The sequence below is a fragment of the Scyliorhinus canicula genome, chromosome 29 (assembly GCF_902713615.1).
Source record: "Scyliorhinus canicula chromosome 29, sScyCan1.1, whole genome shotgun sequence".
In the NCBI taxonomy this organism is placed as follows: Eukaryota; Metazoa; Chordata; class Chondrichthyes; order Carcharhiniformes; family Scyliorhinidae; genus Scyliorhinus; species Scyliorhinus canicula.
Genome location: NC_052174.1, coordinates 9,734,529 through 9,752,976, shown reverse-complemented (window position 1 = coordinate 9,752,976; position 18,448 = coordinate 9,734,529). Strand labels below are relative to the sequence as shown.

The following is an 18,448-nucleotide window of genomic DNA, read 5'->3' as shown; positions in this document are numbered from 1 at the left end:
CCCCCATTGAAGCATCCGTGGGCTTAACCTCGTTATCTTCGGTATCGGGTGGGTTTAATTGCACCCTATTGTCCCTCCAGAGGTTGCTGAACGCTCTCCCATTCAGGAAATGGGTTCTATCTTCCCTCTGGGCCATCAGCGCCTGTATTGAAACTAACCCAGGTGCATTGTCCTTCTGCAGGTCTAGTCTGGTGATGTCACAAACTCCTTTATCTTGCAGATAAACTAATCACCGGCCTGTCTGGGTTTCTGCTGCTTGTGGATTCCGAGAGTTGCCTCTCTAAACACACACACACAGGGCTGAGGATGCTGGGAAGTTTAGTCAAGGTCCTGCAGCCCCGAACATGGCTGGTTTTTACTGCTTGAAAGTTCAAAGTCCTTTTCCAAGCTCGTAAAAGACTCGAATCTTGCCCGGAAAACCTACAGGTGCCCCTTTCGATACGTCCAGACTGGCTCGGACTGTATCGATACTAGGGTTGAAGGGCAAGATTCCCTTCCCAATTTCGCCGACTGTGAGCACCCTTTGGCAGCCGCAACCCGAGAGGTTCCCTTAATCTAAACTATACCCCTCTATTGTACAACAATATCGAAAGGTGATATAGCAAAGATGCAAACACAATCACTTGTGGGGAGCACGGTAGCATGGTGGTTAGCATCAATGCTTCACAGCTCCAGGGTCCCAGGTTCGATTCCCGGCTGGGTCACTGTCTGTGCGGAGTCTGCACGTCCTCCCCGTGTGTGCGTGGGTTTCCTCCGGGTGCTCCGGTTTCCTCCCACAGTCCAAAGATGTGCGGGTTAGGTGGATTGGCCAGGCTAAATTGCCCTTAGTGTCCTAAAAAAAATAATAATGTTAATGGGGGTTGTTGGGTTACTGGTATAGGGTGGATACGTGGGCTTGAGTAGGGTGATCATTGCTCGGCACAACATTGAGGGCCGAAGGGCCTGTTCTGTGCTGTATTGTTCTAATTCTAATTCTAAAACTTGTACAAAGCGGGATGCAATACCACATTTAAACCTATCACATATGGTCATTCAACTCAGCGGGCCCCAAACATAAGGGTCACCGTACAATATAAACATACATTCGATATTTTATAGCATTGGGCAATCATGGCGGGGAATGAGTCCCTTTACTAAGAGCAGAAGGAATTTGATCATACCGCGGGTCTTGATTGTAGATATTGCGCCTCTTCAGAGCCCTTCGGAGCTCCGCAGTTTTCCTCTCTGCCTTCGGAACTTGCAGCTAAGGCAACACAGGTATAACATAACAACGAACTGACACACAACTAAAAGATGAGAGGCTACTCGAATCCAGGCCGGGATTACAATCCACGACCCTAGATTCCACCAGTCGGGGGCTTTAATGTTAGCTATCTCACCATCATTGAGGGCATTTAAAAGTTTATTGGGTAAGCATATGGATGATAAGGGCATAGTGTAGGTTAGATGGCCTTTAGTTTTTGACTTCACATGTCAGTGCAACATCGAGGGCCGAAGGGCCTGTACTGCGCTGTATCGTTCTATGTTCTATCTGTCTCCTGGGTCTTTTACTCCAGGGAGAAAAAGTGTTTTTGGGACAGTTCTACTGCTGCTAACAGCACTTTTAAATCTTCCTTAACTGGGGGAATATTGTATCCACACCGGGCCACATGCTGTTGTGAATTGCTGATGTTTTCCCCTTACCGAGAGGCAAACTGAGGAGGGTTCTGGAATGGGTAATATCCGCTGCTGTGCCACATGGACCTCTGTACACCACTGCCGTGGTCCGTGCCGATACTGCTGGGCTCCAGTGGTGGCACAATATGTCCCACTCCCTATATATGCCACCTGGGGCTGGACATGGCTCGCTGCCATCGCCTCCATGGTGCAATTTATAGGTTCTGCCCCAACAGTCCTGAACCCGCACTGAGGCCACGGCTCGGCGCCCATGTGCTGGGGACATGTGCTGGGGACAACCCGAGAGGTCAATGCCCGCCACAGCTTGCTCCCGCACTATGACATAAGACGGGACCTTCCTCTAGCGAATATGCACTCCCCCCCACGAATGACCCCCCACATTCTCCACTCGGTACAGGGGCGCTGGTCGTGCCGAACTTGCCGGGTAAGCTTCTGATGCTACACGAAGCTGACAAGGACTCAGAGTGCCGTTGAACGGGTGCAGCGCGGCTAGGTGCTGGTTACTTATCCACGAGGGGATCTGGCCTTGCCTCAGGACTTCCCGATTACTCCTCCCCTCCCCCAGCAACCCAGCCCCATACAGCCCCCACACTTCGTTCTGGGCAGCCTAATCGGACGCATTCCGGTCCTCCCGAATTAGCGCCTCTTCGTGCAACCCAGACCCCACTACAGTAGTCCCCCGTTATACCGCGCTCCGCAATACCGCGGTTATACGGCGGGGGGGCTAATGGACCCCAACTGTCAGCTTCCCTCTCCGGATCAAAGTGAGCCGGCCGCTGAAATTGACACTGCCCGCTGCTCTCTCCCTCCAATCCAACTTTTAAGTTTTAATGTTTCTGATTGGAGGGAGAGAGCAGCCGGCAGTGTCAATTTCAGCGGCCGGCTCACTTTGATCCGGAGAGGGAAGCTGCTCTCTCACTGAAACAATCAGCCGGCCGCTGAAATTGACACTGCCGGCTGCTCTCTCCCTCCAATCCAACTTTTAAGTTGTTAAAAATGCAGCAGTGCTTGTTTTAATTAGATCCACGATGGGGGTTTTAAATTTATTTAGGTGTCCCCGTATTAAAAGCCGTAAAACCATCGTTAACCAGCCCCTCTACGTTGCCGGCTGGAACCCACCTCCCTCCCCACGATACAGTTCCTCTACATCTATATCTCCGAAGTCTAAATTGTGGAACTTCTGAAACATATCTTTGAACAATGCCTGATATAACAGTTCGGTTTCCCGAGGGCCCCATGCTGGTAAGCACGCCTCGGTCAAATTTAACACAACAGAGGCCACAGCGTAATGCACCCCCTGGTACAGTACCTTCTTCGTGGGGGACAAGCACTAAACCGTTCTCGCGCCCCTTGGTGATGATCGGACAATTGTGAGGGTCGATTGGTTGGGCTGTGGGTAGGGGCTTCTTCACCTGAACCGTCAGTTCGGTGGCTCTCACAGTCATCCCTGTCCTAGGGATTACACATCCCTTCCCACTGCGATCCCAATTTATCCCATTCCCGGGGTCCTGCCACCATCTCACAAAGGTGATCGATGCCCCTTGTGGGCACACCCTGGCAGACCCCCATAAGCATAAATATATTCCCTGGTCATCAACCCGCCATTTCTCCCAACATACAGTAATCCCTCTCGGGGCTGGTTTAGCTCACAAGGCTAAATCGCTGGCTTATAAAGCAGACCAAGCAGGCCAGCAGCACGGTTCGATTCCCGTACCAGCCTCCCCGGACAGGCGCCGGAATGTGGCGACTAGGGGCTTCTCACAGTAACTTCATTGAAGCCTACTCGTGACAATAAGCCATTTTCATTTCATCCCACCCAGTGACCCCGTGATGGTCCGGTATTATTGTCCAGTCGTAGGGCAGCACGGTGGCCTAGTGGTTAGCACAACCGCCTCACGGCGCTGAGGTCCCGGGTTCGATCCCGGCTCTGGGTCACTGTCCGTGTGGAGTTTGCACATTCTCCCCGTGTCTGCGTGGGTCTCACCCCCACAACCCAAAGATGTGCAGAGCAGGTGGATTGGCCGCGCTAAATTGCCCCTTAATTGGAAAAAATAATTGGCTAATCTAAATTTAAAAAAAAAACCTGGTGCTGTTGGCGTACAGAGCAACCCCGCTGCCCACTGGGTTGTCTCCAGCGCAGATGCTCCTGAATCGTACTCTGAGGACCACAGTTCCAGCCATCCGTGTTCCAGACCTTGACCACCTCACGGTTTTACAAAAAATGCCGCATTCCCGGGCCCAACAGAAGGCCACACATGATGCTCATCCCACGGACCTACCTGAGCTTGGAAGGATGGGGAAGCTTTGGAAAAGGTGCAAAGGAGATTTACCAGGATGTTCCCTGGAATGGAGAGTAGGTCTTACGAGGAAAGGTTGAGGGTGCTAGGCCTTTTCTCATTAGAACGGAGAAGGATGAGGGGCGACTTGATAGAGGTTTATAAGATGATCAGGGGAATAGATAGAGTAGACAGTCAGAGACTTTTTCCCCGGGTGGAACAAACCATTACAAGGGGACATAGATTTAAGGTGAATGGTGGAAGATATAGAGGGGATGTCAGAGGTAGGTTCTTTACCCAGAGAGTAGTGGGGGCATGGAATGCACTGCCTGTGGAAGTAGTTGAGTCGGAAACATTAGGGACCTTCAAGCAGCTATTGGATAGGTACATGTATGACGGTAGAATGATGGGGTGTAGATTAATTTGTTCTTAATCTAGGACAAAAGTTAGGCACAACATCGTGGGCCGAAGGGCCTGTTCTGTGCTGTATTTTTCTATGTTCTATGATTTGGTCGGGAAAACTGCTCACTTTCAGACCTTTATTCTGCGATTAACACATTCTGCTCTTTCACTTTCAGACAGGGCTGACCTTTATTCCGCGATTAACACGTTCTGCTCTTTCATTTTCAGACAGGGGTGACCTTTATTCCGCGATTAACACGTTCTGCTCTTTCACTTTCAGACAGGGCTGACCTTTATTCTGCGATTAACACGTTCTGCTCTTTCACTTTCAGACAGGGCTGACCTTTATTCCGCGATTAACACGTTCTGCTCTTTCACTTTCAGACAGGGCTGACCTTTATTCCGCGATTAACACGTTCTGCTCTTTCACTTTCAGACAGGGCTGACCTTTATTCCGCGATTAACACGTTCTGCTCTTTCACTTTCAGACAGGGCTGACCTTTATTCCGCAATTAACACGTTCTGCTCTTTCACTTTCTCACAGGGCTGGTTGATGGACATGCGTCTTTAAATCAAGCCACAGAGAGGAGTAAAGAATGAAGATGTTACAGGCGAGGACACTCTGCTAGTTTGAACAGGAGACCACAGACGTTTTGACTCCGCAGAGAGAGAGATGGGATGGGACTCGGTTGGTGGCCAATGAATTGGCCAAAAGGCTGCACTCTGCCCCGTAACAGGTGGTGTTTGGATCCTACCACAGAGATGATTCTCAAAGACCTCGGGGAGTAGTTGAGGCTGTGACGAAAGGGAGATATTAGAAACTCGGGGCAGAAAGTGAACCGAAGATGTAGTAGGCAACGTAGGGGTTAACAGACTGAGGGACAAACTGCTGGTATGGAGTCAGAGGGATACGTTCACCCTTGGCCTGAGATTGTCCCATTCAGACTTAAACTCGTTAGTGGGAATACACAGGATGCCTATGGTCAGCAATGGTATATCACTCAAAATCCATTGTCCTTCGGGACACTCTCGGGAAGGGAGGCTGGAGTGGCGTGAACCACTCCTGTGGGGGCCAGAATCGGTTGTACCCGGGCCCGGTTCGCACCGTCGTGAAGCGCGACGGTGTTTACAACGGCACGAACACTTGGGCTCCATGTTAGAGAATTACCCCCATTGGTTTTTTTTTTTGTTTCACTAAAGTTTGTTCATGAATTAAATCTACAGTAAAAACCTCAAACTAGAAGCAAAGTTTGAAGAGGTGAAAGGTGCTTGAAAGAAAAAGGTGCCTGTATGACCAGCTATTAGCCCATTACAGATGGCTCCCTTCGTCCGTCAATGGGAGGTCATTTGCACATTATTACCATGGCTCTGTTCTTTTGTTCAAAAGGGAGTTGGAAATCAAACAACCAAGATAACAATGATGGGTTCAAGCCTGGGCATGCCAGGAGAGAACCTTTGCTTGAGGGACTGGGTGGAGCTCAGAGAGAGAGCGAGGGAAACAATCCTCTTTGAACAGGTACGGATAAGGATTTGAAAAGCCGCAAGACAGAAATCATGAAAACCTATTCCAGAGACAGGCTTTCAAAAATGGTTCTGAAGGAACAGCATCAACAACAGAAAAATTGCAACATAAATGCAAGTATCATCTTTGCCCTGCTGTGTAAGTGGAAGTGGAGCTGTATGTTCATTGGAAGTGCTGTTTAATGGGAACTCATCTGTTAGGGTTAAGAAACATGTAATCTGTTGTCGTTAGAGTTGTTATTTAAAAGTAAAATATTGGGGGCGATTCTTCCGAGCCCCGCACCGGGCCGGAGAATCGCCGCAACCACGCCCCCCCCCCCCCCCCCCATGCCGGCGCGCGATTCACCGAGGTGCGGAGAATCGGCACCTTTGGCGCCGGCCGCAGGCCACTCGAATCGGCCAATTCCCCGGCCCGGATGGGCCGAGCGGCCGCGCGGAAACGGCAGGCTCCCGCCGACGCCGTTCGCCCCCGGTCGCTGCCGGCGGGAACTCTGCGCGAACGGTCGGGGAGGCGGCCTGGGGGGGGGGGGGGGAAGGGGGGCTCCTTCACCCGGGCGTCCGATGGGGTCTGGCCCGCGATTGGGGCCCACAGATCGGCGGGCCAGACTCTCCCCCCCCCCCGGGCCTACTATCTGGCGCGGCTGGCCCCTGAACACCGACGCCATGTCGAGTCGGGGCTTGTGCGCTAAAGAAGTTCCCCGCCTATTTGGCGCCGAGAAAGGAGGCTGGAGCGGCGTGAACCACTCCAGCGCTGTGCTGGCCCCCTGTGGGGGACAGAATCGGTCGTACGTGGGCCCGGTTCGCGCCGTCGTGAAACGCGACGGCGTTCACGACGGCGCGAACACTTGGGCTCCATATTGGAGAATCGCCCCCCCCCCCATTGTTTTTCTTTTGTTTTAATAAAGTTTGTTTATGAATTAAATCTACAGTAAAAACCTCAAACTGGAAGCAAAGTTTGAAGAGGTCAAAGGTGCTTGAAAGAACCATCTGAAACATAGACTCTTTTCCCTTTGACTTATGGTTTTTACCCCTCTCCTACCCTTCTGTGTTTGTCTGTCTTGTGCGTGTTGGGGCAAGTTAACGTGCAAATTAGTTATCTATCTGTATCTGCTGCAATTGTCATTATAGCTCTTGGTATTAATAAACAGGAATTGAGGGCAGCACGGTGATGCAACGGTTCTCCCCGTTTCACTCCCACAGCCCAAAGGTGCGCGTTTAGCGGCATGTTTTCTGGCACTCCCAGCATCGAGAAACACGTGGCTATCCAACGCGGCTCGCTTTGATTAAGGGGGCGTAAACGGGTAACAGGCAGCCAAGGCCACACATAGCCCCGTTGCCCCAATCTCCGCGGCCCATAAAAATGTCCCCAAACTCCACCCTCCCCCCCCCCCCCAGCAGCCCGAATTCAACATGGCAGGGTCCCCCATCCACCCTCTTCCCCCCCCCCCCCCTACCCACACACACGCACACACACCCAACGGGTAACACTAGCCCGATCGCACACAGGCAGAAAATGCCAGGCTGGCACCCTGGTTGTACCAGCCGTGCCGGGATATCAGCCTGCCCAAAGGGCACGCAGCGGGGGGAGGGGGGGCTCCCATCGCCTTGGATACCCCCCCCCCAGCAGTGCCGTTACGTCTGGCCCCCGTATGTGACCAGCACGGCGGCACAGTGGTTAGCACCGCTGCCTCGCAGCTCCCAGGGTCCCGGGTTCGATTCCCGGCCCGGGTCACTGTCTGTGCGGAGTCTGCACGTTCTCCCCCCCACGTGTCTGCGTGGGTTTCCTCCGGGTGCTCCGGTTTCCTCCCACAGTCCAAAGACGTGTTTGGTGGATTGGCCGTGATAAATTGCCCCCCGGTGTCCAAAAAAAAGGTTACCTGGGGTTAATGGGGGGGATAGGGTGGAGGTGTGGGCTTGGGTAGGGTGCTCTTTCCAAGAGCCGGTGCAGGCTCGATGGGCCGAATGGCCTCCTTCTGCACTGTAAATTTGGCCGTGACAAATTGCCCTGAGTGACCAAAAAGGTTCGGAGGGGTTATTGGGTTACGGGGATAGGGTGGAGGTGAGGGTTTAAGTGGGTCGGTGCGGACTCGATGGGCCGAATGGCCTCCTCCTGCACTGTATGTATGTTCGATGTAATACCAGATGGCGCGCCCAAAGTCTCAGCTACCTCGGGAAGCTGCACGATAGAGTCGGGCTGCCTGCCTCGCTCTAACACGCAAATTTGCCAAAATCTGACCCCCACCCCCATTGACAGGCATCGCCAGCCGGGTAAATCCCGGGAGCTTCCTAACTGTGGGGCCCTCACGTGGCGAATTCCAGAACTGCGGCCGATTCGCCTGGCTCTCTGTCGCCACCGTGTGGCTGTCCCGAGGCTTACCTCGAAAGCTGCCGGAGAAAAGTTGTGGATAGACGCTGCCCGCAGTTTGCACAAAGTGAAGTGTTTCACACAGCAGGGTGAAGCGTCGGTCTCTGTATAATTCTATGTCATTTAGTTTTTTTTGTTACGTCGGTGGACGGACTAATGAGCTCTCTGGCTGTCGTGTCACCCTCCCGGTCAGGATTTATTGCCCATCCCGACAAATGAAGGACATAACAAACCTCTCTGTAAAATAAAGCAAATTAGCGCGGGCAAGAAAAATGTAATGTATTTAATAAAAAGATTTTCCAAAAAAAAGGTGGTGGGGGAGCCGCCTTGAGCCGCTGCAGTCCCCTGTGGTGTAGGTACACCTGCTGTGCTGTTAGGGAGGGAGGGGATTTTGACCCCAGCGACAGTGAAGGAACGGCCGATATATTTCCCAGTTGGGGCGGTGAGTGACTGGGAGGGGAACCTCCAGGTGGTGGGGTTCCCAGGTATCTGCTGCTCTTGCCCTTCTAGATGGTAGAGGCCGTGGGTTTGGAAGGTGCTGCCTAAGGAGCCTTGGTGAGTTGCTGTGGGGCATCTTGTAGACGGTACACACGGCTGCCACTGTGTGTCGGTGTGGGAGGGAGTGAATGTTTGTGGAAGTGGGGAGCCAATCAAGCGGGGCTGCTTTGTCCTGGATATTAAACTCCTGAACACTGGGAAAATGCTCCTGACCATCAACAAACATTGTCAGCAGATTCTAAAAGTTTTATTCTGTGCTGTACCTGTCCTGGGAGTGTTTGATGGGGACAGTGTAGAGGGAGCTTTACTCTGTATCTAACCCCGTGCTGTACCTGTCCTGGGAGTGTTTGATGGGGACAGTGCAGAGGGAGCTTTACTCTGTATCTAACCCCGTGCTGTACCTGTCCTGGGAGTGTTTGATGGGGACAGTGTAGAGGGAGCTTTACTCTGTATCTAACCCCGTGCTGTACCTGTCCTGGGAGTGTTTGATGGGGACAGTGTAGAGAGAGCTTTACTCTGTATCTAACCCCGTGCTGTACCTGTCCTGGGAGTGTTTGATGGGGACAGTGCAGAGGGAGCTTTACTCTGTATCTAACTCCGTGCTGTACCTGTCCTGGGAGTGTCTGATGGGGACAGTGCAGAGGGAGCTTTACTCTGTATCTAACCCCGTGCTGTACCTGTCCTGGGAGTGTTTGATGGCGACAGTGTAGAGGGAACTTTACTCTGTATCTTACCCCGTGCTGTACCTGTCCTGGGAGTGTTTGATGGGGACAGTGTAGAGGGAGCTTTACTCTGTATCTAACCCCGTGCTGTACCTGTCCTGGGAGTGTTTGATGGGGACAGTGTAGAGGGAGCTTTACTCTGTATCTAACCCCGTGCTGCACCTGTCTGTCATAATATACACCAGTATATCATGGTGCAGACACACACTCATGGACACACACAGGGACCAATCAACATGTATAAACACCGCAGCCAATCACCAGTTAGAATACACACACTATAAAGGCAGAGGGCACCACGGTTCCCGCTCATTCTGGGTGCTGCCTCTCAGTGTAACAAGAACTCATCCAGCCCAGCACAGACTCACAACACGTGCTGAGTGATTCAGCTGGTTCGGACAAGGCTCAGGTCTCTAGTTTAAGTTAGCATCATTTAGACCCACAGTCATCGTGTGTTAGTTAGTTAAAAGTAGTTAATAAAATTGAGTTGAACCTTCATCAGTGTTGGAAGTGTCTGTTCATCTCTCAAGTCTACGCTAGCCAACACTTCATGGTACCAGGAGTTGAGGGGTGCTCGCACTTCCGAGACCTACCTTTCAGTGATCTGCCTTCCACCAGTCTCGCGCCATCCTACAGAATGGACTCCGTCCGCCCGCCGCCGCCTCTCCGCATTGCCGGGAATCTGGGCTCGAACTGGAAACTTTTCAAACAGCGCTTCCAGCTGTACCTCGAGGCCAGGGACCTGGAAGCTGCCTCGGACGCACGGAAGATTGCTCTCTTCCTCGTCACAGACGGTGACCATGCTCTGCACATTTTCAACTCGATCACCTTCGATGAGGGGGAGGACAAATCGAAGTTCAAGACCGTAATTGTAAAGTTCGACAGCCACTGCGCGGTCGAGGTCAATGAGAGCTTCGAGAGATACATGTTTCAGCAGCGAACTCAGGGTCAGGACGAGCCTTTCCAGTCCTTTATTACCCACCTCAGCATCCTTGCACAGTCCTACAACTACGGGTCCACCTCCAACTCAATGCTCCGTAACCAGATTGTTTTTGGTGTTCAATCTGAGCCCCTGCTCCAGCAGCTACTAAAAGTAAAGCAGCTCACTCTCTCCACGGCCATTGAGACCTGTGTGCTTCATGAACAGGCCTCCACGCGCTACTCCTTCATCCAGGCTGCTGAAACGGCGCGGCAAGCCCCTCACGAGGCAGAACGGGTCCAAATGAGTCAATCTTTTGAGGCTCTGGATCTGAACGATGGCGGCCATTTTGCGCGCTTTTCGCGAAGTCCCGCGCTTACGCGCAGCGAGCGTGCTGACGTCACGGACCGCTTCGCGCAGGTGTGCGTTACGCTGGATCTCCCCGCGCATGCGCGGTGGCGCGACGAACGTCCCGACGCTCCGGCGTGCGGCAACTGCGGCTCCGCCCACTTAAAGCGGCAATGTACCGCAAAGTGCCGACGCTGCCTGCAGTGTGGCAAACGAGGCCACTACGCTGCAATGTGCGAAGCTTCCCTGCCGGCTGTTTTTCAAAGGCCCACCCAGCCCCACAGAGACGTCAGGGCTATCCAGCCTGCCATCAATGAAGCTACTCCAGACCTTGCTTCCGACCAGCGCCGGCTCTAGGGTTGCTGGCGCCCCGGGCAAGCTGAACTTCGGCGCCCTTGGGGGGGGGGGCCGAGGGGGGGGGGCGGGGCCGGGGGCGGGGCCGGGGGCGGGGCCGGAGGGGGTGGGGGGCGGGGCCGGGGTGGGGGGGGTGGGGGGGGGCGGGGCGGGGGTGGGGGGGGGGTGGGGGGGGGCGGGGCCGGGGGGTGGGTGGGGGGGGGGGGCGGGGGGGGGGGCGGGGGGGGGTGGCCGAGGAGGGGCGGGGGGGGGCGAGGCCGAGGAGGGGCGGGGGGGGCGAGGCCGAGGACCCGAGCGGGGGGGCGGACCGAGCCGGGGGGCCGCCCTGGGGGCGGGCGGCCACCGCGCATGCGCTGGTTGGCACCGGCACAACTGCGCATGCGCGGGACCCGAGTCTCTGGCGCCCCCGAGCACATGGCGCCCCGGGCAGTCGCCCGAGTTGCCGGTGCCTTGAGCCGGCCCTGCTTCCGACTGTGCCTGCGATGACCCACAGGTCCCATTCCAAATCGTCATCGTTACCACGAACAGGATGTCCCCCAAGCGTGGCACTGAACCCAGCCACGTCCACAGCGTCAGCCAGGATGATGAGTGGTGTGCCACCCTTACGGTCAACCAGTCCCCTGTCAGGTTCCGCCTGGACACCGGCGCTTCTGCCAATCTCATCGCGTCTTCTGATTTTCGCAAGCTCTGCGTACAGCCACCTGTCCTGCCATCTGCCTGCAAATTGCTGGACTACAATGGCAATGCCATCGCTGCCAGCGGCTCCTGCCGCCTTGAGGTGACACATCGTGCTCACACAGCCATTCTCCCGTTCGAGATTGTTGCTGCCCCAAAAGCCTCCTTGCTTGGTGCGCAGGCATGCAAGCTGCTCCACTTAGTGCAGAGAGTACACTCTCTCTCTTCAAGCGATGTGTCTGCATCCTCTGGCACAGACTTCAGGGCGCAACTCGACTCCATCTTCCAGCAATACCACGATGTCTTCGAAGGCACGGGCACGCTCCCGTACACGTACAAAATCTTACTCAAGCCTGTCGTTCACGCACCTCGCGGAGTCCCAGCGCCCCTCAGGGACCGCCTCAAGCAACAGCTCCAGGGCCTCCAGGACCAAGGAGTCATCTCTAGGGTCACGGAACCCACAGACTGGGTAAGCTCCATGGTCTGCGTCAAGAAGCCGTCCGGCGAGCTGCGGATCTGTGTCGATCCTAAAGATCTGAATCAGAATATCATGGGTGAGCACTCCCCGATTCTGAAACGTGAGGAGCTCACGTCCGAGATGGCCCACGCCAAACTATTCTCAAACCTGGATGCCTCGAAGGGTTTCTGGCAGATCCAACTAGATGAGTCAAGCAGGAAGCTGTGTACATTCATAGATTATCATAGAATTTACAGTGCAGAAGGAGGCCATTCGGCCCATCGAGTCTGCACCGGCTCCTGGAAAGAGCACCCTACCCAAGGTCAACACCTCCACCCTATCCCCATAACCCAGTAGCCCCACCCAACACTAAGAGCAATTTTGGACACTAAGGGCAATTTATCACAGCCAATCCACCCTAACCTGCACATCTTTGGACTGTGGGAGGAAACCGGAGCACCCGGAGGAAACCCACGCACACACGAGGAGGATGTGCAGAGTTCGCACAGACAGTGACCCATCGGGGAATCGAACCTGGGACCCTGGAGCTGTGAAGCAATTGTGCTATCCACAATGCTACTGTGCTGCTACAACCGGATGCCATTCGGCATCATTTCTGCGTCCGAAGTTTTCCATCGGATCATGGAGCAGATGATGGAGGGGATTGACGGCGTCCGGGTATTTGTCAACGACATTATTATTTGGTCAACCACCCCGCAGGAACATATTGCCCGCCTTCAGCGTGTTTTCAGGCGCATCCACGAACACGGCCTCAATAGGGTCAAATGCTCCTCCGGCCAGTCGAGTGTCAAGTTTCTGGGGGATCACATCTCCCACCATGGGGTGCGTCCGCACGAGGACGAGATTGCAGCAATCACGCCCATGAAGACGCCCGAGGACAAGAAAGCGGTCCTCCGGTTCCTGGGTATCCCGAATCCCGCCTCACACACATCTCAGAGACCTGATTCGCAAAACCACAGATTTCCGATGGCTCCCCGCTCACAGGCATGAATGGCAGGAGCTGAAGGCCAAGCTTTCCACGGCCCCAGTGTTGGCCTTTTTCGACCCGGCCAAAGAGACCAAAATCTCTACTGATGCCAGTCAGTCGGGGATTGGAGCCGTGCTCCTGCAACGAGACGAGGCCTCGTCATGGGCCCCCGTTGCGTATGCGTCGCGGGCGATGACCCCCACAGAGCAGCGCTATGCGCAAATTGAGAAAGAGTGTCTCGGCCTTCTCACTGGAGTTGTGAAGTTCCACGACTACGTCTATGGACCTCCGCAGTTCACGGTTCAAACCGACCACCGCCCGCTTGTAAATATTATCAAAAAGGACTTGAATGACATGACGCCTCGCCTCCAGCGTATCCTACTCAAGCTGCGCAGGTACAACTTTCAGCTGATCTATACCCCTGGCAAGGACCTTGCTGTTGCCGATGCCCTCTCAAGGTCGATCACAACTCCGTGTGATCATGACGGCTTCATTTGCCAAATAGACGCTCAAGTTCAGCTTGCAGCCTCCCATTTACCAGCTTCGGCTGCACGACTGATGCAAATTCGCCGCGAGACAGCGGCTGATCCACTTCTGCAGCGGGTGATGCGCCTAATGTCAGACGGGTGGCTCAAGGGCCAACGCCCGCAATTTTACAACGTCCGTGATGACCTGGCGGTCGTCGACGGGGTGCTCCTGAAATTGGATTGCATTGTCGTCCCACAAAGCATGCGCCAGCTGGTGTTGGAGCAACTCCATGAAGGCCACTTAGGGATCGAGAAGTGCCGCCGCAGGGACAGAGAAGCCGTCTACTGGCCGGGCATCAATGATGACATTGCCAATGTGGTGCTCAACTGCTCTACCTGCCAGCGCTTTCAGCCCGCCCAACCACGGAGACCCTGATGCCCCATGAGCTCGTCACATCGCCTTGGACCAAAGTGGGCATCGACTTGTTCCACGCATTGGGCAGGGACTACGTCATCATCATCGACTATTTCTCCAGTTACCCAGAGGTCATCAGGCTGCACGACCTCACATCCTCGGCTGTGATCAGGGCGTGTAAGGAGACATTTGCCCGACATGGCATTCTGCTGACGGTCATGTCAGACAATGGCCCCTGTTTCGCGAGCCAGGAATGGGCCGGCTTCGCCCGACACTACAACTTCGAGCACGTAACGTCCAGTCCCCTATACCCCCAACCCAATGGGAAGGCGGAAAAGGGGGTCCACATCGTTAAGCGGCTCCTCAGCAAGGCCGCCGACACCGGCTCAGATTTCCTTCTTGCTCTGCTAGCATATCGCTCCGCCCCGCTCTCCACCGGCCTATCGCTCCGCCCCGCTCTCCACCGGCCAATCGCTCCGCCCCACTCTCCACCGGCCTATCGCTCCGCCCCGCTCTCCACCGACCTATCGCTCCGCCCCGCTCTCCACCGGCCTATCGCTCCGCCCCGCTCTCCACCGGCCTATCGCTCCGCCCCGCTCTCCACCGGCCTGTCGCTCCGCCCCGCTCTCCACCGGCCTGTCGCTCCGCCCCGCTGCCCACCGGCCTGTCGCTCCGCCCCGCTCTCCACCGGCCTATCGCTCCGCCCCGCTCTCCACCGGCCTATCGCTCCGCCCCGCTCTCCACCGGCCTATCGCTCCCGCCCCGCTCTCCACCGGCCTATCGCTCCGCCCCGCTCTCCACCGGCCTATCGCTCCGCCCCGCTCTCCACCGGCCTGTCGCCTGCTCAGCTGCTAATGAACCGCACCCTCAGAACGACAATGCCATCGATTCTCACTCCCAACCTCGACCATGTCCCCGTGCTCCACCGCATGCACATGTCTCGACTGCAACAGAAACCTTCCTATGACTCACTGGCTGCTGACCTTCCTGACATCCATCCACACGACAAGGTTCGCATCCACCTCCCGGACGGTGGCTGGTCTGCGCCTGCTGTCGTTCTAACGCGGGTAGCCCCCCCCGCTCCTTCCTGGTCCGCTTACCGGATGGATCAATTCGGTGCCGCAACAGGCGTGTTCTTCGCCTGGTTCCAGGGTCATCACGGGATCCTCCGACCAGCTCTCCTACTGATCCCGCCGTGGAACATAGAACATAGAACAGTACAGCACAGAACAGGCCCTTCGGCCCTCAATGTTGTGCCGAGCCATGATCACCCTACTCAAACCCACGTATCCACCCTATACCTGTAACCCAACAACCTCCCCCTTAACCCTACTTTTATTAGAACACTACGGGCAATTTATCACGGCCAATCCACCTAACCCGCACATCTTTGGACTGTGGGAGGAAACCGGAGGACCCGGAGGAAACCCACGCGGACACGGGGAGAATGTGCAGACTCCACACAGACAGTGACCCAGCCGGGAATCGAACCTGGGACCCTGGAGCTGTGAAGCATTTATGCTAACCACCATGCTACCCTGCTGCCCCTTACCGGACTGTGTGATGCTTTTGGTCACTCTGCCTGCCCCTCTCAGTGCTGCAGCCCTCCTGGCTCCTGATGCGCCAGCCATTTCCCCACCCTTGACGCGGTGAACCAGAGTTCGTCGCCCACCTCAGAGACTGAACTTATGAACTCTGTACACATGCGGACTCTCTGAAATGTTTTTTTTTCTATATCCTTCATTGTTGCATTTGTTCTCCAGTGATTTGCAAATGGATTCATTGGTTGTTCCAGTTCATGGTAGTCATCTATACCAGGCACCTTCCTCTGTAAATAGTCATGTTCCCTGTATATAGCTTTGTACATCTGTCTTCGCACCTCACACGTAGCTCGGTACATTCCCCACACACCCACACTATTTATTAGCCAATGCCTATGTCAACATTTTTTATAAAAGGGGGGATGTCATAATATACACCAGTATATCATGGTGCAGACACACACTGATGGACACACACAGGGACCAATCAACATGTACAAACACCGCAGCCAATCACCAGTTAGAATACACACACTATAAAGGCAGAGGGCACCACGGTTCCCGCTCATTCTGGGTGCTGCCTCTCAGTGTAACAGGAACTCATCCAGCCCAGCACAGACTCAGAATCAACTGGTTCGGACAAGGCTCAGGTCTCTAGTTTAAATTAGCATCATTTAGACCCACAGTCATCGTGTGTTAGTTTTTAGAAGTAGTTAATAAAATTGAGTTGAACCTTCATCAGTGTTGGAAGTGTCTGTTCACCTCTCAAGTCTACACTAGCCAACACTTCACTGTCCTGGGAGTGTTTGATGGGGACAGTGTAGAGGGAGCTTTACTCTGTATCTAACCCCGTGCTGTACCTGTCCTGGGAGTGTTTGATGGGGATAGTGTAGAGTGAGCTTAACTCTGTATCTAACCCCGTGCTGTACCTGTCCTGGGAGTGTTTGATGGGGGGCAGTGTAGAGGGAGCTTTACTCTGTATCTAACCCCGTGCTGTACCTGTCCTGGGAGTGTTTGATGGGGGCAGTGTAGAGGGAGCTTTACTCTGTAACTAACCCCGTGCTGTACCTGTCCTGGGAGTGTTTGATGGGGACAGTGTAGATGGAGCTTTACTCTGTATCTAACCCCGTGCTGTACCTGTCCTGGGAGTGTTTGATGGGGACAGTGTAGAGGGAGCTTTACTCTGTATCTAACCCCGTGCTGTACCTGTCCTGGGAGTGTTTGATGGGGACAGTGTAGAGGGAGCTTTACTCTGTATCTAACCCCGTGCTGTATCTGTCCTGGGGGTGTTTGATGGGGACAGTGTAGAGGGAGCTTTACTCTGTATCTAACCCTGTGCTGTACCTGTCCTGGGAGTGTTTGATGGGGACAGTGTAGAGGGAGCTTTACTCTGTATCTAACCCCGTGCTGTACCTGTCCTGGGAGTGTTTGATGGGGACAGTGTAGAGGGAGCTTTACCCTGTATCTAACCCGTGCTGTACCTGTCCTGGGAGTGTTTGATGGGGACAGTGTAGAGGGAGCTTTACTCTGTATCTAACCCCGTGCTGTACCTGTCCTGGGAGTGTTTGATGGGGACAGTGTAGAGGGAGCTTTACTCTGTCTCTAACCCCGTGCTGTACCTGTCCTGGGAGTGTTTGATGGGGCCAGTGTAGGGGGAGCTTTACTCTGTATCTAACCCCGTGCTGTACCTGTCCTGGGAGTGTTTGATGGGGACAGTGTAGAGGGAGCTTTACTCTGTATCTAACCCCGTGCTGTACCTGTCCTGGGAGTGTTTGATGGGGACAGTGTAGAGGGAGCTTTACTCTGTATCTAACCCCGTGCTGTACCTGTCCTGGGAGTGTTTGATGGGGACAGTGTAGAGGGAGCTTTACTCTGTATCTAACCCCGTGCTGTACCTGTCCTGGGAGTGTTTGATGGGGAGAGCCGGTACCCCCATGTCAATGGCTTTGAAGGTGACGTCTGGTCTCAATCTGTTTGTCTGTGGACCATTCTTGGAATCAACAGGAGACCTCTGCGACATTGAGCAGCATACAACACCTGGACGCCCACAAGGAGGTCACAGATGTCCTTGACAGGAAGGCATATCAGACTCTGGGTCTGTATGGATGAAGACAGACAGGCTGCGGGATTTATTCCATCGCCGCAATCCCAGGCTTCCCAACAGCACAAGGATCTCCCCTTCCCCAGCGGGACGACCCCTGTCCTCCCCAGCCAACCCGGCTGCTGCCTGGGAAGGGGGTATTTTTTGGGAGAGGGTCTATTTTTGGGAGGGGGTATTTTTGGGGTGGGGATATTTTCGGGAAAGGGGTATTTTGGGGAAGGGGGTATTTTGGGGAGGGGGTATTTTGGGAAGGGGGTATTTTGGGGAGGGGGTATTTTGGGGAGTGGGTATTTTTGAGGAGAGGGTATTTTTAAGGAGGGGTATTTTTGGGGAAGGGGGTATTTTTGAGGAGGGGTATTTTTGGGGAAGGGGGTATTTTTGAGGAGGGGGTATTTTGGGGGAAGGGGGTGTTTTTGGGGGAGGGTGTATTTTGGGGAGTGGGTATTTTGGGGGGTGGGTATTTTGGGGAGGGGGAATTTTGGGGAGTGGGTATATTGGGGAGGGGGAATTTTGGGGGAGGGGGTATTTTGGGGGAGAGGGTATTATGGGGGTGGTATTTTGGGGAAAGGGGTATGTTTGGGGGAGGGAGTATTTTGGGGAAGGGGTATTTTGGGGAGGGGGTGTTTTTGGGGGAGGGGGTAGTTTGGGGAGGGGTATTTTGGGGGAGGGTGTCTTTTGGGGAGGGGGTATTTTGGGGAGGGGGTATTTTGGGGAAAGGGGTA

The 18,448-nt window shown here is 54.5% G+C and overlaps 1 protein-coding gene across 1 annotated transcript in view; it reads left to right on the top strand.

Moving 5' to 3' along the window:
* The first annotated feature begins 5,942 nt into the window (after window positions 1-5,942).
* The window catches only part of LOC119958304 (zonadhesin-like), a 192,364-nt gene continuing 179,858 nt past the window's right edge, over window positions 5,943-18,448 (top strand). The window contains exon 1 of the mRNA XM_038786740.1: window positions 5,943-6,015. Coding sequence (XP_038642668.1) covers window positions 5,943-6,015 — 73 coding nt within the window. The remainder of the gene's footprint in view (window positions 6,016-18,448) is intronic.